At 35.6% G+C, this 24340-nt stretch overlaps 1 protein-coding gene across 1 annotated transcript in view; it reads left to right on the forward strand.

The window, feature by feature from the left end:
- The window catches only part of LOC145288054 (dynein light chain Tctex-type 5-like), a 58981-nt gene that overhangs the window by 30764 nt on the left and 3877 nt on the right, over positions 1-24340 (forward strand). Inside the window, exons 2-5 of the mRNA XM_080136086.1 lie at positions 764-887; positions 3667-3760; positions 14301-14391; positions 20355-21060. Coding sequence (XP_079992212.1) covers positions 777-887; positions 3667-3760; positions 14301-14391; positions 20355-20523 — 465 coding nt within the window. The 5' untranslated portion in view covers positions 764-776 and the 3' untranslated portion in view covers positions 20524-21060. The remainder of the gene's footprint in view (positions 1-763; positions 888-3666; positions 3761-14300; positions 14392-20354; positions 21061-24340) is intronic.

Raw genomic sequence — 24340 nt, forward strand, 5'->3', positions numbered from 1 at the left:
TAGATCAGTTAGCATTCCCCGGCGAGGGTACATCAGGCAGTTAGGTATGACCTAACTTATCGTCAAAGCGAGAAAGAAAGGTTTGAGAGGGTATGCCCCCCTAGAGTTGAACAGTCCGACAGAAACAGTCCACTGACATCACAAATGACATGGTCTCTGTGTAACCGATTGTTGAGTACAGATTATTAACTGCCATGTTTGGCATAAGATGAGACGAATTTCGGGCCTGTCTCTACTCTATCGTTATTTTATGGCAAGTGCTCGACTGAGCATCGATCTACGGTCCCCCCTTGCCAACATTTCATAAAACCACTCATCTAACTACAACAACTATCAACAATTTCTCCCACTCTCTGTGTCTAAATATAAACGCAGATTCCACAAACAAAGTTTCTTTTCTACAACTACCCGCCTATGAAACTCTGTTTCGCTGACCTGCTTTCCAGTTGACTACAATATGGTCGTCTTCAAGTCCAATGTAAACAAGTTCTTGTTATGTTATCCCCTTAAATAGTGAAATTATACTCACTTTCCACCACTACGCTGTTGTCCCAGTGACCGCTGTATGTACACTCATTAACTCTTGTCCTCGAGTGGTCTTTAGGCTTTGATAAGTGGTGACTCTTTTTTTTTAAATAGACATATATGTGTGTGTGTTCACAAGTCATTTTATATATGCATACTCTGTATTTGTTTGTATACGTTGTTAAATTATTTCGTTCCTACGTTTTAATAAGTATTATATCTTTTTTTTTTTTTTTAGCTATAATATAAATATGGAACACAGAAAAAGTATGTTTTCAGTTGAACGGGACCATCGCAAATTTGGTTTCTTTGAAGTCTTTTCTGTGAAGCCGATGTCAGTTGAGATGAACAAAAAAGTCGTGGTAATTTCGTTCTCTTTTTTTTTCACCCGATGTTTTTTTTCTTTTTATTTTTTAACCAAAATGTTTTAATTATTCGATTATTTATACAATTAAAATGCCGATGAATTTGAATGCATATTTTTATATAAACATTTATATATAATTGTACGGAAACGCATGACTTACCTAACTAGCACGTGTGCATAATTCAACGGGTCGGTCGTGCAACGAAATGAATGAAGAAAAAAGAAATAAAAATGGCTGCCTTATCTCTTTATATGCCTGCAATGTTACCACCTGATATGCAGATGAGATGCTCCTGGTTGGAGATAAAAGAGGGCTGACTTTTCAGAGAGGAGGTTCATTTTGAAGTTGGATTCCAGAAGTTGTTGGAACGATACAAAAAGTATTTGCAGCCGGAGGAGATTACTTCAAAGGGAGATTAGAGTTTCATATGTGTACTATCAATAAAAGTGCCTGTACGAAAAACAGTCTTCAAACTTATTGAAGGCACCTCGTATCAAACCTCTCTGACCCACATGTTATCTCGTACCGTTGCAGGAATAAACAAACAATGAAAGACATACTAAAAATACGACTCAGCTTTTCATCTTTTTTTTTTTTTTTTTTTTTTGGTGAATACGGAAACCATTTATTCCAGTAATTTCCGACAATGCATTTCACTGACCCAACGGCGCATTTTTTATCGCCGCACACGAGTCAAGACATCTCTGACCGCTCCCTTTGCTCGATCACGCGCTGTCTTTTACATTTCCCTTTTCTCTCCTTCTTCTTCCCATGACACTTGCTTGATTTGCATACGTGCTAAGACGGCTGCTGCTGCTGCTGCTAATAGTTTTGCTAGTCAGCTATCCTAAGGCTACTGCTGATTTTCTCACATGTGCACCATATGCGCTATGTTACACTTTTATCATTTACCAGTTAACTTAAATATCATCTGAATAAAATGAAGTTGATTTTATTCACAAAACTCTGATGAGTTACTGCAATGCTTCTTCAGAGTTTGCTGTCAGTGTTGCGTCATCAATAAATAAGCATCGTATTTATGGGTATCTTCTTCACTTTTGTCTCAGTTCGAACGTAGGCAAGGGGTGCTTCTATACCATACAAACGAAAAAAATGAATTTCATGTAAAACAGATGGTACCTATATAATTGTCATGTCGCAGATAGTAACATATCCAAAAATTACAGAAAATGATGTAGGAAAATAATTATTAATGAAAATCTATTTTCGATAAAGTGTGTATGGAGAATAAATTTTGTTCGACATTTTAATTACGTTCGTCACGTGACGTAAGCAACAGAACTTAATTGTCCCCCTTGTCAACTTATTTATTTTTTTAGTAAGCGTAATAAAGTGATTTCGTTTCATTTAACAATTGTCTTATTTCACTAATAATTATTTTTCTACCTCATCATTTTCCGTGATTTTTGGATGTTTTACTACTTGAGACCTAGCATTTACGTAGGTATAATTTGTTTCACTTTAATTTTTTTTTTTTTTTTTTTTTTTCGTTTGTATAATATAGAAGCACCGGGCAAAGTTAAAGAGGCTGCTATTTCTGGTATGAAAACACTTCCTTGTTGGAAGCATAGGACAACGGCAGAGGTAAGAAGATACAAAAGAGTGTCGGAATGAGTACACACCTCTGTTTCAGTGTTTCACTCCATGTTAATTGGGAAAAGATCAGAAAAGGATGCTGTGTACTGTACCGTGGCTGTCGTAAATAAATAGTCACTGAAAAATGGTGTAATACACGAAGTACAAGCAAACAAGATCTGTCGAACAGTCAGATGTCGATAATGAATGAGAGCTTTTTGCAAAACTTATTAGAAAACTCAAAAAATGCATTTAAAAACAGAAAATAAGGAGCACGAGGTATACTAAAACTGAACTTATCCAATATTATTGAAAAAAAAAACCCAAAGAAAAACAAGAATTAATTTAAAAGGGAAAAGTTGTGTGTTGTTTATGCTTTAAAAGTAAATAAACATTTCGTTGTTTCATGGATTTTAAAGACTAAAATTCGTTCATTGCATTTAAAAAGAAAATAAATGAACACTATTCTATTTGTGCTGAAACTGAACAGATAACGTCATTAAATTACGGCGTGATTAGATTGCGATAAAAAAATGTGTTTAAGCATAAAAAAAAACACTATTTGTTTGTTAAATATTATGATATGATGGATCATTTTGAGTTAAAATCTATTGAAAAACTGCACAAGACGTCACTGGCGTCTAGAGACCAATGACTGGGCTAATCATTGTTTCAGTACTTTCCGTTTTATAATAAAGGGAATTTGTACATCTTTAAGTCACAGCTCCTGATCACGAGAGGTGTATGAACGTTTTGCTTTGTTTCTGAGTGTTATTGAGCAAATCTGGCGTGATAGTTGCTTGATACACAACAGATTTTATCTCGTAACCCCGTGTCGGTTCTCGACAAGAACATGCGTGGAATTTCAGTAATGAATCTCAAGGATGGCTACATTTCAACTACATGATGGTAAGAGAGTCGGCACTTTCTGAGCCGGCGGCCTATTTCTAATCGTCAACATTGATCATGTCTTCACGTAAACTGTTGAATTTTCTTTTCTCAAAATTACAAAAGATATTTTCATTTTTTGTTTGTTTGTTTGTTTGTTTGTTTGTTTGTTTGTTTGTTTGTTTTTTTTTGTTGTTGTTTTTTTTTTTGCCTTTTTTCGTGGGGGGGTGAAAGTGTTTGTCTTTTTTATTTACTTTTGTATAGTTTTTTTTTTTTTTTTTTTTTGCAGTACGAATCTTCTCGACTTTTGGGTCCGAAAAATCCTTTCAGTCGCGACAATGCTGAAAAAATCATGAAAGAAACAATGGAAGAATTTCTTGAAGGTAAATCGAAATAATCTGAAAATGCGCAACGAATATCATTCTTTTAAACTGAATTTCTCTTCTTTTTTTTTTTTTTTTTTGATTAATGAATCACCATTTTTATCAAAGATAAAACCACTTGAGAATACGAGTAAACGAGATGCATAGATTGAGAAATTGATGAAAAGGATGAGAGAATTAAAGATAATGAATGGAACGAATTTTGATTGCTTATGAAGATGGTTTTGACAATTGTTTGTTGCAGTGGGTCGAGTGTGCGAAGGTGCTAATCGACCATACAACTAATAAAGTAGACACAAGGCAAGAACAGTGACGGCAATAGAAAAGAAGGATGACAAACACAGATGTTCGGTTCACGGCAATAGGATATTCTGCTTTATTGCTTACCAAAAAGAGGTAAAATGTACGGCAATGGATTCAAGATCAGCTAGAACGAGAACGGGCGTCTCGCGAGGTTGAGATTCTTGTGTCCTTGAAGTACGAACTGGTAGCCGGACGTCAGTGGGCACTGGTATAGCTAGCTGGAGATCAGTGGGCACTGGAACAGGTAGCTGGACGTTAGTGGCACTGGTACGGGTAATTGAACGTCAGTGGGCGCTGGTACGGGCAGTTGGTACGGGCAGCTGGACGTCAGTGGCCATTGGAATGAGTAGTCGGACGTCAGTGGGCACTGGAGCAGGTAGTTGGACGTCAGTGGATACTGGAACGAGTAATTGGACGTCAGTGGACACTAGAACGGGTAACTGGACGTTAGTGGGCACTGGGACAAGTAGCCAGATGTACAGGTAGTTGGACGTCAGTGGCCCACAGGCGCTGGTGGCTGGTGGCTGGAAGCATTGGAACTGCAAGAGTGAGCTGGAAGCGCTGGAGTCGCTGCAGGAGTAAGCTGGAGTCGTTGGAAGTGAGCAGGTTCAGAAATTGAAGTGGCAGGCTGTGAGAGAGTCCCAAGAGACAGGCGGCAACTGGGAATGTCGATGATTCTCGTCGAGGTGGGAGTGCTTTTAGCTCTCAGACAGAACAGAATTTGCTGTGAAAGCCACTGACTTTATGGAAAATCGTTTATGCTACAGTCTCCACGGCCAGTGATGATGTTGCTAAACAACGCATGACTATAATTAATTTCACACCATATTACTTACAGTTAAAAGTATCTTCGGTATTTATTAACTGTATTTATTTTAATCTAAGTTTGAAATAATAGTCTTTTGTTTTTGTTTAGTTTGTGAAAGATGAAGTTTTTGTGTTTTCTCTTTGTTGTTTGAAAACGGTCGTTGCTATTTTAGCCCACGTGGTCGTGATGTGTTTTGAAGAATATCAGTTTCATCTGATGGCGTGTTTTTGTTTACAAACATGGGAGTGGTTAGTTTGCAAACCACGACATGTTTATTAGATTTGAAGATGACCAAGCTGTATTCTTCAGATAAGCAGTCCTGTGACAATGTGTTCCACAGATGAAAAGTTCTTGGAAAGAAATTTTGTTTATAGAAATTCCGTTTGATGTTAGGCACCCAAATGAAGAAACGAAAGTTATGTGCAGTAGTGATAGACGAGTTTTTGCTGTGAAGGTAATAAAAAGGCACCGCAGAGTGAAGTCCAGTCGTGCAAGTTCCATGATAGTTTCCTTTATCGTCCTCACTTTTTCGAAGTTGCATAAAATCGTCTGTGCAGGCCGCAAATAAGCTTGTAATGGGCCGCATGTGGCCCATATGCCGTGTGTTTGACATGTTTGCATTAGATCATTCCTCATTAAATTGCGAAAACGATTTTGAATTTTGTCAAGGCAATTTTTTTTTTTTCAATATTTACTTAATTATTTAGTGATGAATTTTATTTTATTATTTATTCATTTATTTTGGATTTATATAACCGTTTTTATCATACATTTACTGGATTTCTGTTTATTTATCTTAATAATTTACGCCATTGAAATAGAATTTCTTCGCCTGCAAAAGAAAACTGTTTTTGAGCATATGAATAAATATAAAAATGATTTGACATTTTTTTTAATAAACAGTGAACTATTTATTATTAAAAATAAGAATAGTGCAAACAAAAATCATATTAGATCTTTAGATAGGAATTGAATTCAGAGTGTCATCTTAGCAGGCAAGATTTCTACAGAATCAGCTACAACGACAGAGTTTTTTACTAAGCAAATTTTAAAGCATGTCAAGCAAACATTAGTGCATCAGAAGATAAAATTAACAGAAGGGAGACTGTGTTTTTGAAATTTTTGAAGCTACTTACATAAAAAATAAGGAATTGCTATGAATTTTAAATGCTTTCAAGGGAAGTTACTCTTTGGGAAAATATTTTTTATCTCCCTTTTACTATAATGAATGGAAGTAGTTGTTTCCTACTAATGTTTAAGAAGAATCGGTGATTAAGAAAAAAAAATCCGATTGAAGGCTTTTTCTTGACCGGAATAAGTATTTTCAGAAGAAAAATAATGCAACATAAAATATATTCATGCTAATAACATGGTTGAAGAAGGAAACAAAAATGTGGGCTGGTTCGAATCATGTATAGATGTGTCAGACGGGTTGCTATTTGGGTCTGATTTTTAAAATCCACAATATTAATTTATATGAACAGAAAAGAAAAAAGATGTTAAAATATCAGTAGAAAGAAGTAATAACTGAATGTTGCTTTATAGAACTTAGATAAGAGAAAAACGTGTACGTGTGTATGTATGTATGTATGTATGTATGTATGTATGTATGTATGTATGTATGTATGTATGTGTGTGTGTGTGTGTAAAATAATAATATTTTATTGTTTTGATGATGATGATGATGAGGAGGAGGAGGAGGATTATTCATGATTATTCATTTCCCTGATATCTTTCTATTAAGAATTCTAGTATACCGGGTACTTAAAGCTGTAAAAAGTTTATTAGAGGATGATTACGCTGAGTCCTCTCATTACTCAGTGTAATAATTCTCCACAAAAAGAATATTAAGTGCCTCCAACGCACGCCTCAGTTTTAAACCACCCCTCCTGTATGTAACACGATGTAATTGTAATTTAATATTATCATCCTAACTTTTTTACCATTTAAAAGAAGAAGCTTCAAATAAACTGCTAATATTTTTTTTTAATTTTACAGCATACAAAAATAATGAAAATGCGAGACAAAAATCGTGTTTACATTATCGACGCTTTGAAACAACGTTCCTATGCAGTGACGTTTTTTTAAGCCGTAAACATACCCATGTTTTAAAAATCTCGCAAAAATCAAATAATAGTCATACCTTACAGAAATTTTCGATATTTATTCATTATTAAATAAACTTATATAATAAAAGTAGGTTTCTTAAATATATTAGAGGAAATATTTTTAGATGTTCTCCCTTCTCATCTCCATGTTTCATGTTATGAAAACTAAACAAAATAAAAGTAGGTCGATAAAAATTTCATCGTTTTTTTTCAAGTTGAAAAGATCAAATAATTAAAAAATAGTTATATATATATATATATATATATATATATATATATATATATATATATATATATATATATATATATCCCCTTATTTATTTCACTTAATTTAAAGTTGTAAATAAAATTGGACATAAAATCAATATTATTATGTTAAAAAAAACAACAATTTTTTCTTAAATATTTTTTTTCGGTAACATAATTATTTGAATTACAACAAAAAAAAACAGAATTCTAAAAAATAATTATTATTAAAAAGCTTTAAATGATATTAAATTCAAATATTATGCGATATGAAGTCTAAACAAAGATTTTAATAACAGGTTTCCAATAATAAAAAATATATATTCATATATCTTAATATAAGACTGTAGCAACCGAAACTTGCTACAATCACAGGCAGGAGCTAATTCTCGCAGCTCGAGATTTGAAATCATATTTTTCCCCTGGCTTGTCCAATCACAAGCCAGTTGTAAATCACGTGACTGAGTACATAAAAAGCAAAATCACAAACCCTCTGTCTTTTTCTCCCTGGCTTCAGCTAGCAGAAGACATTAGTCTGGGGCTTCATCTAGGCCTTACATGGGTACAACAAGCTAACATGGCTCTCTTCAAACTCACATTTGTTTCCACGTGCGGTTCCCAAACGAACTTTGTTTATCATGCTACAGAACTTTTCTTGTCGATACACCGACACATATGCACCTACTACAACATGTAGATACACTGAAGACTTTGCTATTTCTTCCTCCTTTAACCATCCTCCTTCGTCCCGACGACTACTGACAATAAACACGTAAAAACGGAACTGTACTCTCCTCAACAAGCTGGCAATATATTAAATCCATCTTTACACAAGAACACTTCCACCTACTAATCTGTTTCTCTTTTGTACACGCTACTAACGAAGATGACAAATAAAGTTGCTTATTAAACGTTAATATAAGACTTTCTCTCATCATCATTATTAACTAAATGACTCTTGAGATAATAAAAATCGCAAATCCCAAATCGGCCTAAAAAAATTCGTTTGGATTTTATCATTTAAATTGATAGAGGGTGATCTGTATTTGTTTTTTTTGTTTTTTTTGCGCCTTTTTTCAAAAAAGTATGGAGGCCTATCAGCAACATTATCTTTAGATGCATAAGTTTCAACGGAAGACGTTAAATTTAATTTTATTTTATGATCTCGCGTCTGTGTAGTTCGTTAATAAAAATCTATTTGATTTACAAAAGATAAGTCTTATATTGTTTTTTATCCATAGCAAAAAAAATGTTACTTCCATTAACCATTATAACGAGAATGTCCATCCATAGAAATTGACACAAACATATGAAATGATGACATTGTTATTAATGTGTACAATACTGACATTTTACACAACATCGTGGAGATACCTAAAGAATACAGTTACAAACTATAATATACATTATTATATTAGATAAAATATAGTTCATCACTGCTAAAGTTATTGTGCTTTTTTTTATTTAGACATACTTAATTTTTAGACATACTTAATTTAGATATAGACTTAATGCCCATAAATAACACCACACAATTTTCTGAAATACGATTTGTTTTTAATGCACCAACTTTGTTTGTTTTAAAGTATGATTGTGAAAGTTATTTCACAAGAAAAATAAATTGGATTTCTTTGAAATATTTTACAATTAATTTAGAGGAGTGAAACACATTTTCTATTAAGTTTTGGAAATTGTGCTTTATTTTACTTTGATACAAAGAAATCAGTTCATGTTTCACTACCTCCGGTTAGCCCTTTTTTGCCTATTAGCCAGTTACAGACGTGTGATCACAGGGATTCATTAGAATACTCAATGCTTGGTCTTGTTTCTTGACTAGGCCAGTAAACGCTGTCCCTCACTTTTACCTCATTCCCTTCATTTATCATTTTTAGATAAGGATTAAATTCTATACACCACATAACGACACAGATTGCGCATTACCATGACAGTTTTATTAGCCTTACTACTTCCGTAATGGCTTATAACAAATCGGAAGCAGGTGTTTTGTTCGTAACACCATCACTAGAAGATTACCCTACAGGGGCAAGAGGTTCTTTCTATCTAGGTTTTGCTTTTTTATCAGCGTTTCCTTTTCCTAGATGAATCGTCTTCGTCACAACAGAGGAACTTCATTTACCTCCTGTATGGTAATCCTCTAGAATATAAGAAAAACAGGTGCTACACATTAACCAAGAATGACCTCGAATTGTGAAAAGGTATGAGCGTTTAGATTCATGAAGTATTATACCTATTTGCATACTTAATAACATACAGCGCCTAGTATTCCCAAATAGCCACTCATTTGGTACTAGCCATGCTCAGCATCGCTTAACTGTAATGATCTAACAAAAACTGGCATATCAAGATGATTATGCCATATAATGGAATTCCTCATTATAAAGTGATGTGCAAGCAAGTACTTCAGAATTATAAAGAGACGAACGAGTGAAAAAGTAAATAAAAATCCAAGTCGGTTTATTTATCTTGAGTGGAAAGCAATTCTTTTAAATGAAAAATGATCCAAAAGGGGATGGCAAAACAAATAACTTTATCGTACAAAAAAATAAAAATTATCCAACTACGAATATTAAATGTAGTTGTCTCAATCAAAAATGAGCAGTATTAATCCAGTCAGAGAAGCTTTAAATTGTAATTATTTACGCTTTTCTATTTAAAAAATGTTTAAATTATAGTGTATATGTATTGTTAGCCATAATGGATTCTTTGTCTTCTCATCTTAGTAGATCCCCAGTAGGCTGTTGCATCCCAGAAGAGAAGTTAGGGACAGGTCCGAGCCCTGTGAAGAGTGTTGCTAGTTTGAGAGTAGGAATGGAAGAAAGAAAGAGCAGCCATAGATTAACCTTTATGCACTTTGTCACGTGTTCAGCTCGCCAAAGAAATAGCATCTGATTGGGCAAGCCAGAAAAAAAGATGACTGCTAGCACCAATCAACACCGAGTTTACAAACTAAAGATATTTAAAATCTTAAGCTACGAGTATATGCTGCTTCTGCTGCTACAAATTCTATTCGTAGAGAAAAAGAAATTATTAAATTACAAATATTAAATGTAGTTGTCACAAGCAAAATATAGTATTAATCAAGTCAGATCATTTTTGAATTGTAAAGAATTTCCGGTAAAGAATTGTATTTATTAATCCAGTCAGGATCAGCAGTGATCCTTGTCTCATCTCAAAACAAAAAGCTATAATTGAAAAATTCAAAGAGATTCAGTGTTTCATTAGTAACACTGCTAAAGGTGGTGTAAACACTAATTCAGTTCCTCAACCAACATCCAGTATATTTTATACAGTGATGTATTCTGGTACTTGATTTTCTTTTCTTATCACTGCTGACTATAAATATAATCGCCCAAATCTTGCATACCCAAAGGAATATCAGTTTTAAGTAAATTACTCACGGTGTGGTGTTTTTATGGTGATTGATAAAGGGTGTAAACGCTGATGGATATATAGTATAAATGTGGTATTGTGGTGAGAGTAGATTGAAAGTAGGAATTAGCAAGATTAGCTCAGTTCGCAAAAGTCTGTCGATATCATTCTTGTTTCCACCCCACAATTTATCCCCCACTCACCACCACCTTGTGCCACATTTTTCAATAAAAATTAACAAATTTTTATTGAAAATAAATATTTACCCAGTACAACCACGAAAAAATGTTACAATAATTTCTTCCTAAGGTTATGTTGATTGAAAGTTGGATTTTTTTTATTCCTTTAAAAAAAAGAGACAATAAATGAATAAATAAATCCATAGAGTTGATTAAAGATGGCTGACTTTTTTAAAATAAAATACGCACGTGCCCAAAAAATACTTAAAAAAAAATTTTAGCATTCTTCTCAATAAATTTCTTTGCGAATAAAATGTCTAAAATTTTAAATAAAATAAAATCGATGTAGTTTATTTAACATTAGCAAAGCTGCACAACACTTCTCGGGGTAAATGTGTGACATAACTTCTATCCATCTCTCTTTCCAACTATTCTCTTCCATCCTCTATTTAGCCAGGACAAATGTTTTTATTTCTTCTTCGCCAGGCCCATTTTTCTCTCTGAACATACACACACACATAACTTAAGTTGGTGTAAAGAAAATAACTCTGTGATAAAAATAGAGTTACTTCTCTTTAAACGATAATATTGTAATAAAAATGAAGACCTTTTTAAATGAGTAAAAAGGTTTTATTCAACATAAAATACAACCAGTAAGGATGCATAACAAACGAACGGTAAACAGAATGAATGAACGAACGAATGAACATGCCAATTTGCAACATTATTTTTAAGTCTATGCAGCGCATGTGTACTAACGCTACACATCACATTATAACACTCTCCGTCACATATTTATTTAAATTTCAGGTTACAGATGATCTTCCATCTCCGTTTTGTTGATTCTGGAAGAACTCTTATGCGTCCTTCTTCAAGTCTGACTGCTGCTGCTGCGCTTCTGTTTCTGGACACTTTGTTTTATCGACTGAAAAGAAACATTCACCATTTGGTGTGGCATTATTCTTAAAGATTTTTGTTGATCGTTCACCTCCGGTTCAGAGCTATTTGATGGGGTAGACTCTGGTGGTTTACAATAATCAGTGAAGACAGAAGATCCCGGGTTTGTAAAGGATTGTTCAGTGGTAGGGGTGGGAGCTAGGTATTCTGTTGAGACTGTTGACTGACAGCCGTCAGGGAAAAGAATTCTGGCAAAATTGTAAGTAGCAGATATTATTTCTACTGGTTCTATTAGGAGGGGGGGGCAGACTTGTGTTGAAAAACTGAACATTCTCTCATGTGGAGTTGTGTTAGTTGCTGTACAAATGCGCGATCGAATAGAGTGCAAAGCAATGGCAAGTACTTCTTGCCAATGACGATCATCTAATCGACTGGTCTTGAGGGTGAGTTTGATCGTTTTCCAAATTGTATCATTTACTCTTTCGCATTGTCCATTGCCAATTAGATGGTATGGAGTTGAATGGGCAATCACAACTCCATGTTGTCAGAGAAACTCTTTTAGTTCACTTGAAATGAACTGCCTCCCTCGATCACTATGGATGGATTGTGGGCAACCAAATAAGGTAAATAAATTCTGGAGACATTTTATGACAGTTTTTGTTAATATATCTTGGCATGGATAGACAAAAGGATAATGTGAATATTCATTTACGATCACGAGTAGATATTTGCAATTATTTGTAAATGATTTTGGGCCCATGAAATCTATTGGAAGGCGTTCAAAGGTTGATCGAGAATGGATTAAACGACCTGAGGGTTTGGGTTTGAAGAATCTTGGTTTTACTGCAGCACGTAGTACAATGGGGAAAGGAGTGGCTGGTTACTTTTAATGCATCTAAAACCAAGCTTCTCTCTTTACATCATCAACATTCTAATCCACATTTGTCATCAATTGAAATGAATGGCTCTAGTCTTCAGGAGGCCTCAAGTTTTGACAAGCTTCTGGGCTTGACCATTACTCCTGATCTTAAATGGAACACGTACATCAAATCTGTTGCCAAGGCTGCTGGAAAAATGGTGGGATCTTTCTATCGATCCGGTAGATATCTCACTGCTGATGCTATTCTCTATCTATATAAGAGCCAGGTACGTCCAAGGATGGAATACTGTTGCCACATCTGGGCAGGAGCTGCTAGAAAGGACTTGTCCTGCCTTGATAGAGTTCAAAATAGACTTCGTAGCCTCGTAGGAGATGTCCTTTTCTCTATCTTGCAACCTCTATCTCACAGAAGAGATGTTGCGAGTTTGTCTCTGATGTATCGTTATTTTCATGGAAAGTGTTCAACTGAGCTTCAATCTATGGTCCCCCCTCGCCAAACTTTCACAAGAAACACTCGTCTAGCTGTAAACACTATCAATAATTTCCCCCACTCTTTATCTGTGCCTAAACCTAAACGTAGATTCCATGAACAAAGCTTCTTTCTTAGAACTGCACGCCTGTGGAATTGTCTTCCGTTTTCCTGCTTTCCGGCTGACTACAATATGGTTGTGTTCAAGTCTAAAGTAAATAAGTTCTTGATGAGCCGTTCCATATAAGTTATCAAATTTACCAAATTTTCATTACTAATGATTACTATATTGTCCAATTTCTACTGCACACTCTTTAACCCTTATCCTTGAGTGGCCTCTGGGCCTTGATAATGTGGTGATGCCTATGTAAAAAAAAAAAAAAAAAAAAAAAGCACATATTTGACATTTGACGTTTAACATCTTCCATAGAGAATGATAGATTCTTCTGTCTAACAAAATGATTCAGCCTCGATGCTCCTGGATGACAAAGCGCTGTATGCAGATCTTTTACTGATAATGAGCATGAAAGAGAAAGAGTATCTACAAAGCTATTAAAGGAACCTGGTCTTTATACTATATCAGAAGAATAGCTGGAAAATTCAAGTCTCCATCAAAGTAGTCTATCATTTTTAATGCGGTTTGGTGTCTGAGTGTTGAACATATATGAAGCGGCCTATTGGTCAGTAATGATGGTAAAATGTCGACCTAGTAAGAGATCATACCATTTATGTACAGATTCGACAATGGTTGCTGATTCACGATTCTGCTGAGTGTCGACACTCCAACTGCATCAGGGTCCTGGAAAAGTATACTACTGAATGTCCATTTTGAGAAAGGCAGGCTGATAATGCTGTTGCAGATGCTTTTTTTCTGTTGAATAAGTTGTAATAAAAATGAAGACGAACGAACATGTCAATTCCCACCGTTCTTTTTAAGTCAATATGGTGCATGTGTACTAATGCTACACATCACACCATAACACACATTGGAAATCGTATTTACTGCTTGATAACATTAAATGATATAAATGGCTATTTTACCCCCAAAGAATGAATCCATTTCTCTAAATTTCAGATATTATTTTTCTGAGGTTATGCCGATTTAAAAAAAAAAAAAAACTTTATAAAAGGTTTATTGAGTGTTTTTCAAGTTTTGGCAAGACATACATACAGACTTTTGCCATTTGCATTATAAATAACTGATGATTGCGTTCGTTTGATTTTAGGGAAACGATATAAAAGCATATCTATTATTTGCAGATGAATGTTATGAAGAGAAGAAGATGAAATCTCTTGCCAAACAAATCGCAAATGAAATACGTTATAAATTGAAAGTTGCTTACGTCAAAAGGTGAGTAGACAGTTTTCCTTTCATTCCAGTTTTTCAACTCTTGTTTTATTGTAAGAAGAAATAATGACATCACTAAATTGGGGATGGCACAATTAATAGCAAGGTATTTTCCAAGGGGTGTACAGGTTGGTTTTAAGGTTAAATATAAGGACTTATAGAGATATAAAAACGAATGGATCGTGTTGAAGAGTGTTGGACAACATCAATGAGAGAAAATTGTGATTTTTGGATCATTTGGCCAGAACAGACGGCCTAACAAAATATCTGCTTTTTGGTACAACCCTTGACAAAAGAGGATGTGGAAGACCAAAAACAAGAATGTTAGACAATGTGAAGGACATCGCGGACATTAATATGACTGAGTTGCTCAGAAAGGTGCAGAATCATAGTCAATGGCGATCATTTGTAAAGAGTGCCACAGCTGGTCAGTAATTACAATTCCGTCAAAGAGAGAAAGATAAAGACTTGTTGAAAAATGAAAAAAATGGACAGTGGAATAGTGTGGGAAAAGTAAGCCACACATATTAAAGAATCGGGTGAATATCTATGGAAGTTTCGTGCAGGAAGAGGAAAGAATGATTGAGCAAAAAATATTGATTGAGAGCAAAACCTTTGGAGTCACTTGATGAGGAAGAAGTCATTAGACTTAAAGTGTAGAAGAACTAAGGAGTTGATATTCCAGAGAGGAATATGTGGAAACAAAGCTGACTAAATGAAAGTTGTTCCTGAGAGGTGTCAAATATGTAAATCATTAGTAAATGGATCGTTGCGGATTGCATGCAACTATATCAGGACTTGAAGCACTTTGTTATACATGTGACGTCTTCTAGCACTTCCTGTTATCCCGTTCTCAGGGACATCACAAAGACTTTGCTACTATTCAGTTTTCATAGTCGTCACCAAACTTTTTACTATCTCGTTTCCAATGATGTTATCCTGCTCTTCGACGAGCATTTTCAGTTCCTTTTTTTTTTTTTACATGGGGGTCACCACTTATCAAGGCCTGGAGGCTACTCAGGGATAAGGGTTATTGCGTGTACAGTAATCAATGAGATAGCATTGTAGTAATCATTAGTATTGGAGATTTGATAGAGTGTCTTACTTAAGGGGGCGGTTTGTCAGGAATTTGTTTATGTTGGATTTGAAGACATCCAAGTTGTAGTCAGGTGGGAAAAAGACGAACGCAAGAGAGTTCCACAATCGTGCACTTCTGAGAAAGAAGTTCTGTTCCTGGAATCTATGTTTGGACTTAGGCACAAGCCTTTTCCTACTATCTGGTCCTCAGTGCTGTTCTTCGGTCTTTGCTGTTATTTTCGTACCATTTTGTACCTCTTCAGAGTTACTCGACAAAGGAGCAGTTGTCAGGTTCAAGGTGTAGAAGGATTAAGGAGAGTTGGTGTTCTGGAGAATAATATGTAGGAAGAAAGCTGATTTCCCCTATTCTTTATCTGTGCCTAAACCTAAACATAGATTCCATGAACAAAGCTTCTTTGTTAGAAGTGCACGCCTGTGGAACTGTCTTCCGTTTACCTGCTTTCCAACTGACTACAATATAGCCATCTGCAAGTCCAACATAAACAAGTTTTTGATGAGCCGCTCCACTTAAGTTAACAAATTTACTGAATTTCCACTACTAGCGATTACTATGATTCTGATACTGTACATTCTTTAACCCTTGTCCTCGAGTGGCCTCTGGGTGTTGATAAGTGGTGACTCCTATGTAAAAAAAACAAAAAAAAAAAAAAAAGAGTTATTCTCTACATGTAGGAAGCATGTGAGTCATTAGTAACTGGATGGTTGGGAGTTGCAAGAGTGAGGCAGAAGAAACATGAAAGAATATAGAGGATTATAGATTTGAGGGTTCTGAGCAAGACGACCTGGTGAGAGAGAAATGGTATGTACGCAAGGTGAACGATGGTGTTCTTTGGTGTGATGCAAGCAGCATATCAATGTGAATTTTATTGGAGGTACGATGTGTCAAAGAGGTTGCTGTATGGATGGGGAAGAAGACAGGTGGTAACCACATAAATTTGGCAGAAACGGATTGCGTCAACTTGATACCAAAGTGGGAGCTAAAGCACATAGAAGTGAACAGATTCGACAATAGTGTTGGCACAGATTAAGTCTTTAATTATTAAAGAGAACAGAGTGCAGACCAAAGAAAAAGCAAGGATATTTGTAAACTGCTGATTGGGAATTTTCTAAAGATATAATAAAAGCTTATGACTAGGGCTATGACAACAGCATATTCTTTTCATTTTTTTAACTCTCGAGTATATATCTGACACAGACACAATTAATCAACCAAGAACATCACTCTACATGAAAAGCATATAAGATATCAATGGATATATAGCTGAGAATCAAAACAAGGAAAAGAATATACTGTTGTCATAGCCCTACTCATGACTTACATTTAAAAGACTTGCCTTGTGTCCCTGGCAATTAATCAGATGGATGTTCTCACAAAGATGAGTAAAAGCTGAAAAAAGTACCCGCTGGTGATGGAAAAGCTTATGACATGTGTAACATTGAAGATGGAGGTGTTAAAGCATTTGCATGAGATGCACCATATTCTTGGTGAAGAAGGTTTACCCAGATCTCACTACAGAAGCCTGCAAAGTAATGCAAGCATTTGGTGCCAATCGATTGATGCATGAGGTCAGTGAAATTCAAACTGCATTTGCAACTGGCATAACACATTATAGAAATGGGACCTATCTGTCAACGGTTGATACAACAGGTCCAGCATATTAGTGATATGGCAAACACTGAAAGTGACATTGGAGCAATGATTGTAACTGTGTTAAATTAATTATTCTTAAAGATTGGATTAGGATTAAGTCAAAGTTAGAGAAGTCCAATGAAGGTTGTCCTACTGACTGATGGCATAGCATTCAAATCAAGGTGGCAGGGCTCCAAAAGTGGAATATAAAAAGATAATATTACTGTGGCTGCATGTTGACCTAATAGAAGCGCAATAGACGAAATGGGTAAAATATCATCACTTGAAGTAATCTACAGGTACATGTGTGGGTAGAACAAGAAGAGGTTTCCATGCTTCAGTAAATGGTATTTCAGAATGAGTGTAGGTTCTTTTTGTTATCCTTAAAAATGAAGTGGAGATAAGAGAATCTGGTTCAATTCAGGCCGGAAAAAAAGTATGAATGAAGCTGACTACCGTCCATTGTAGAACAAAATGTGAGTGGAAATAAGTGGACAATGTTGGAACATTAACTCATCAACACATTTTAGATGCAAGATGAATAACTGGCTTTTTAGATAACGATGACAGTCCTGAGAGATGATTTGATGAGGAACAATATTTATTTCCTCATTCTCCCGCCATGCGTGACTTCTTATTATGACTGTGACGTCTCTCACGTAATCGTGCTCTCAAACGTCATCCACATCTCTAACATGATTGTCTTCTTGAACGTGCTCTCTCCTTGTTATAGTCTTCTTTTTCCTTACCGCTCACAGCTCGGTATTTGCATATAGCCGTCTGTGCTGTTACACATCCACTTTATTGGTCATACGATGACATAGTATACAATATTCAACACCATCGCCAATGAAATCCCATATCGGAAATGAGTGTAAGCATTACTCCACACTATCATGAATTGGACACATTCTCAGCAATGATCACAAAAACATCACACCTACCATCATCAAAGAGACAAACTATTTCGAATGATCAGTAAAGCAATAGTCCACCTCCAATTAGACACACTACAAGCAATGAACGTGAATGCAACACTACTTGGAAGACAGGATATCCCTAATAATCATTTAAGCATTACGCCGTATCAGCAATGAGTGTGAAAGCAACAGCCAACACCATTGCCAATGAGACATGCTATCAGCCATGAAGCCCGCAAAATAGTGCCATTGAGATGCACTAACACAATAATCGTGGAAGCATGATAATGATATTCGCTGTCGTCAAATGGGGATTTCAAAAGTACAAGATCAGCATCAATCAGATGTATTATATTGAAAGTGAACACATTACTACACAACATTACCTATAAAACATTCTATCCTCAGCTGTTTATGAATGTACGAGGTTCATTCCAAAAGTAAGGCCTCCTATTTTTTTTTTTTGTTTTAAAGAACTTTGAAGAACTACAAGGACAGGAGTGGTACCATTAAAACCAATGACCTTTTGTACTCCAGAATTTATTTTTCTACATAGTCAACATTATTTTTAATGCACTTTTGCCAGCCTCTTTTGATGGCTTAGTCATAAAAGTCTGGAGTGCACTTTGTTACACGAATCTCTGTCACCACTCTGAAATCAATAAACCCATCTCCTGTATTGAGATCAACTGCATTAGCTTCATATAAATGTTCAGCAGTGAATGTTGATCAGTTTCATTTTTTCTGTATGGAAAAATTCAATGATGCATCTGTTTTTGACGCATGTCCATGAAAAAAGCTGTTTTTCTTACATTGTCAATATCTGCAACAGAGATGAAACTTTCAGATCATGAATGCATAAGTTTAGTCATCATAACAATGAAATCTGCAATGGCCTCTAATCCATTGGAAGATACCCTATATTTTTCCACACTATCGGCAATGATTGTGCAAGCATCACCTAACTCATATGATTCGAGAGCCTCTCCATTCCACCTTGATAGCTCATACTTTAACAGACACAATCCGGGAACGTAATTAAAGAGGAGCCAAAAAGATCGGAAATCTCCACTACTCTGGAATAAAATTAAATTTGATCACAAAGTCAGAATACTTACTCTTAACGTAAAATGACAGAATCCAACAGTTCAATTGTGTACCTAACCTGCAATCTGAATAAACATCGACAGCGCTTCTTTTTTCTGATACTGTAATTTGCAATACTTCTTAATTTCAACGGGCTCTCTCAGCTGTCAAACTTACGACTCCTTGTCCTCCAACACAGCCAATCCTCTTTCATATGCAACTTAATGCCTTTAAATTTTTGAACCACATGCTCCATAATCATTTCACATCACAGACCAATGCAGAGATCGGCACTTACATCTCCAGTGCTTCATACACAGCTATATATAGCTAGCCCTCAATACACAGCCAGCTCTTTGTACACAAAAAAAAAAAAAAAATTAAAATCAAAAAGTCAGACTCTCAAATCGTAATTAATATTCCCCATAAGATGAGGAAGCCAATTCTCAAAAAGTTTAACTCTCAAATGATATAATCCAAAAACAGCTTGTAATTTAAATAGAAATTAACAGCACTCCTCTTTTCAGATGTTGTAAGTCGCATGTTCTCTGAGCTGCCAAACAGTTGACCCCTTGTCCTCTACAATTCGCCTTTTTTTAATGCAGCCACTCCTCTCTCTCTCTCATATGCAAATTAATGCTTTTATATTTTTAAACTAAACAAAAATGTCACATTGTGTCTTTGACTTGTTTCAAAAATATTTTATTAACAATGATCTTATTTATTAAATCTTGATTGTTATTCTTACGTTTTGGACTTTGTTTCACTGGTTTTCTTCAGATGTCTTACGGCAAAACTCAAAAAACGTCATATTGAAGCCATAGACGTATACCATTTGCAATCTATTCTCCAAAACTAGTGCCATTGTTTCAGTTAATTTATTAAATCATCTTCCTGCCTTTACTTGGGATTGAACTCAGAACATCAAGTTATTATAACCATGTGTCCCAGAGACACTGGAAGATTGGTTAAAGTATGTTCTCAGTTCAATCCTAAGCAAAGGCAGGAAGATGATTTAACAAGTTGATTGAAAGAATGACATACAGACTAGAAAACTGAACTGTGTACCACAATGAACTCGAGTTCAACACAAGGCACTTGAACAAGATTAGAGGGCAAATCAGTCCAAACGTGATAGCAAAACAAGGAAACAATTCTGAAAAAGAATCAATAAAAATAATTCTTAAACAAACAAAATATATTAAAAATACTGTTCTTTGACTTTTTTGCAGTCGCTTCAAGTTTGTTGTCACGGTGATCATCGCAGAAAACAAGCAGCAGGATCTAATAGTTAGTCGGAAACAATTACATTCGGTCAAAACAGACGTCAGCGCTGAGGTGTCTTATGAAAGGCCTTCATTTGTAGCACATGTTTACACTATTGCATTCTACCAAGAATAAACACATCTTATAATATTGTGCTGTTCACTTCTTTATGTGAATTTGCGAGATTCAAGTGATTTTCTTTTATATGAAGATTGGTTATTTTCAGTTGCACAAAGAAAAAAAAAAACATATACGAAAACCGTTCAAATAATATATAAACTATTTCTACAATCGACAATAATTGCTAAAGCATTACTCAATACACGCTATCTGCAATAAACGTAAAGTATTACCTGAAAGTAGCACGATTATTACCAAAGCATAAGTGTCGGTTATCTGCTTGATCGAGAAAGCATCACAACCATTGTGGTTTTGGTTTTGTACTTAAAATGCTCACACATCAACATAACACGCTGCAGCAAACAACTCCAAAAATCTTGCTCCTTCTCCGAACAGGCTTTTTATTCAAACCGGCACCATCTTATTTGCATATGAGTAATGAGACTCCACAGGACCCACCAACATATAATTAGGTCCTGCCACCATTTTGCTTTTCTTTTTTTATCTGTAACCGGACTTTGCATGCTACACAAACTCATCCAGAAATCTGAGGTAAGTCTCTTCTGCACCCTTATTACTTGCGCATAAGGTATTTTATCCCAACCGCTAATGAGGCACGCTATCACCAATAGTGGAGCAGGTTATCTCAATATTCCATACAAATCTTTCACTTAGTGATACAAGCACCAAGTGAAAGATTGTTTCAGCAATCTGACCCACTACAATAATTATAGAATAAATAAAAGGTGACAGTTGTTCACTGGTTAATGACAGACTGATGACCTGAGTGTTCTAAATTCGAATCTAGTTCATTCCACAAAAGTCACTTTCATTTAGAATGTTGGCAAACTTCATGTGGTTCCTCCTGTAAATAGCTGATGTTTTTCTAAAAAGAATTCTGAAAATCAAAAATATTGGAGAAACCAATGGAAACAATAGAATCTTTGGATTCATACGATGAGGATGATGATAGAACAAAGAAGTTTATGTTGGAGAAAAGTTATAATTATCATCAATTTAATCCAACCACATCAATGAGATGTTATAAGCAATGAATGCGTTACTTCACAACATAAGACAGGCTATGCCAAATAGAATGAAGGGAAATGTTGCAAAAACAACTTAACTAAAACATTTAAATGATATTCTTAAAAAGCATTTGGCATTTGCAAAAAATATTTTAAATCCACTTTTAATTATTAACTAGTAGCAGGAAGATCTACTTTTTGGCAAGATCAAAGTGTAGTATCTGTTCTTCAGATGCTACACTTCCATTTCTTGTTCTCTTTCGGTGGACTGAGACAATTTTTTTATTTTTGTACCTTTTCTCCACATTAAAAAACGACCCTGGTGTCTAACTCTGTCCCGTGGGGAGGCATTGTAAATAGTTACTAGCAGGGAGATCTAAGACTGGCCAGGATTGAATGATAATCAACGAATGTTTCACACTCCCATGTTCTTATTGTCGTCGAAATCGGTGAAAATCATCCATTTTTCAATCAAATCGATTGATTGCTTGCTCTAGTTGAGGACCCATCTCCGTGTACTAGGAGAAAGCTTCACCTGCTTCCCCACAGTGATTAGTCCACAATACATTGTAGACTAAGTCATATTAAAGTTTAAAATATAAAAGTCAAATATCATGGTGCAATTGTGCTCTAAACAGAAACATTCATTTTGAACGCGTTTCTGTTATCTCAAAAAACCTACTGTTGATTTTATATGCTTAGCCTTGCTGCTTGTGTGGTCATAAAACTTCTCAAATGCACTTGTGATGTTAGGCTATTTAAGGTGTAAAGTCTGGTTAAAAATCGCCTGTTCCTTTTTTCATTGGATTATTTTGATTATCGAAGATATTCTTATACAAAACCTATCTAAGAACACTGACAGGCACAAAGTATCTTCATGTCAATTCCATAAAAATAGGTCCAGCCATTTTCGAGTTCATAGGGAACAAACTCACAGATGCACATACAAATTTCCTTTTACATGTAATTATAATTGGTTTGTAGTATAAATAGGTAGATGGTGAAGCACTGTAATATCTTTCCGGCAACTCCTGCAGTTAACTGGCACCAACCGTACTGGCTTGGCTTTTTTTTTTTTTTTTTTTTTACATGGGAGTCACCACTTATCAAGGCTCGGAAGCCACTCGGGGATAAGGGTTATTGCATGTACAGTAATCAATGGGATAATATCACGGTAATCGTTAGTAATGGAGATTAATAAAGTGTCTTACTTAAGGGGGTGGTTTATCAGGAATTTGTTTATGTTGGACTTGAAGACATCTAAGTTGTCGTCAAGTGTGAAATAGGCAAACGGAAGTTCCACAGGCATGCACTTCTAAGAAAGAAGCTTTCTCCATGGAATCTACATTTTGATTTAGGCATAGATAAAGAGTGGAGAAAATTATTTACAGTGGTTTCAGCTAGACAAGTGTTTTTTGTGAAAGATAGGTGAGGGAGGGCCAGAGATTGGAGCTCAGATGAGCATTTGCCATGGAAATAATGATAAAACAAAGACAGACTCGCAACGTCTCTTCTGTGGGAGAGAGGTTGCAGGGAAGAGAAAAGGGCATCCCCAACTAAGACACAAAGTCTATTTTGTACTCTGTCAAGGCAGAATAGGCTGTTTTCAGCAGCTCCTGTCCAGATGTGGCAGCAGTACTCCATCCTTGGACATACTTGGCTTTTATATAGATAGAGAATTGCATCAGCAGTGAGATATCTTCTGGAGCAGTAGAAGAATCCCACCATTTTTCCAGCGATCTTGGCAATAGACTTGATGTACGTGTTCCATTTCAGATCAGGAGTAAAGATCAATCCCAGAAGTTTGCCAAACATGGAGCCTCCCCAAGACATTTCAATTGATGACAGAGATCAGAGCATTGATGATGTAAAGATAGGAGCTTGGTTTTAGATGCATTAAAAGTAACCAGCCACCTCTTTCCCCACTGTACCATGCGCTCAAGATCAGAGAGAACTTTGTCATTTACCGCCTTTGATATGTTGTCGTAGATGGTCGTGTCATCAGCATAGATGTCAACGAATGATTTAAATATGTGTTTTGGGAAATCATTGATGTAGATCAGGAAGAAAGTTGGACCCAGGACGGACCCCTGAAGGACTCCAGCATTAATACTGTGGGCCTCTGATTTCTGCCCATCAACCACTGCTCTTATGAGCCTATCAAAGAGAAATGATTTAATAATTGAGAAAACATTTCCAGTTATACCGCAGCTGGAAATTTTGTGAAGTAGACCGTTATGCCATACCTTATCGAAGGCCTTTGATGTCTAGAGCAATTGCCCTAGAAAGGAAGCCTTTGTTGAGAGATTCACTAATCTATTAATATAAAAGCGAAAATGTATGTATGTATGTATGTATGTATGTTCGCTTTTTCTGTGTGTCTACAAAAGGCTTCTTTCAGAGAAGCGGTCGCTCGCTTCACAACTTTTTAAAACTTTTTATATCACATATAAATCGTAATATCTCAGAGTTAACGAAGCTCACCTGTCTATTTAATTTGCTCGATTTCAGGAAGATAAATATTCAACATTTGTCGCTCGCCACATGTGGGTTAGTCTTTTTCCTATAACATCTTGGGGGGGAAAAAAAAAGCGTTCAGCAGTAAATGAAATCCCGCAGTCAAACTTGACCTCATTAACTCATTAAAACAGGCACCTGCCAAATCCAAGTAATTAAATAAATTCAAACGTGTTTCCGTTAGCATCTCGCGGTGGGGCAATCGTTAACGTCGCACTTTTTTTTTTTTCACACTTTAATTTACAACTTTGCCTCAAGGGTTCGGGTTCGATCCTCATACTTACTTT

This window comes from Euprymna scolopes, chromosome 11 (genome assembly GCF_053919585.1).
Source record: "Euprymna scolopes isolate OS-2025 chromosome 11, ASM5391958v1, whole genome shotgun sequence".
Classification (NCBI taxonomy): Eukaryota; Metazoa; Mollusca; class Cephalopoda; order Sepiida; family Sepiolidae; genus Euprymna; species Euprymna scolopes.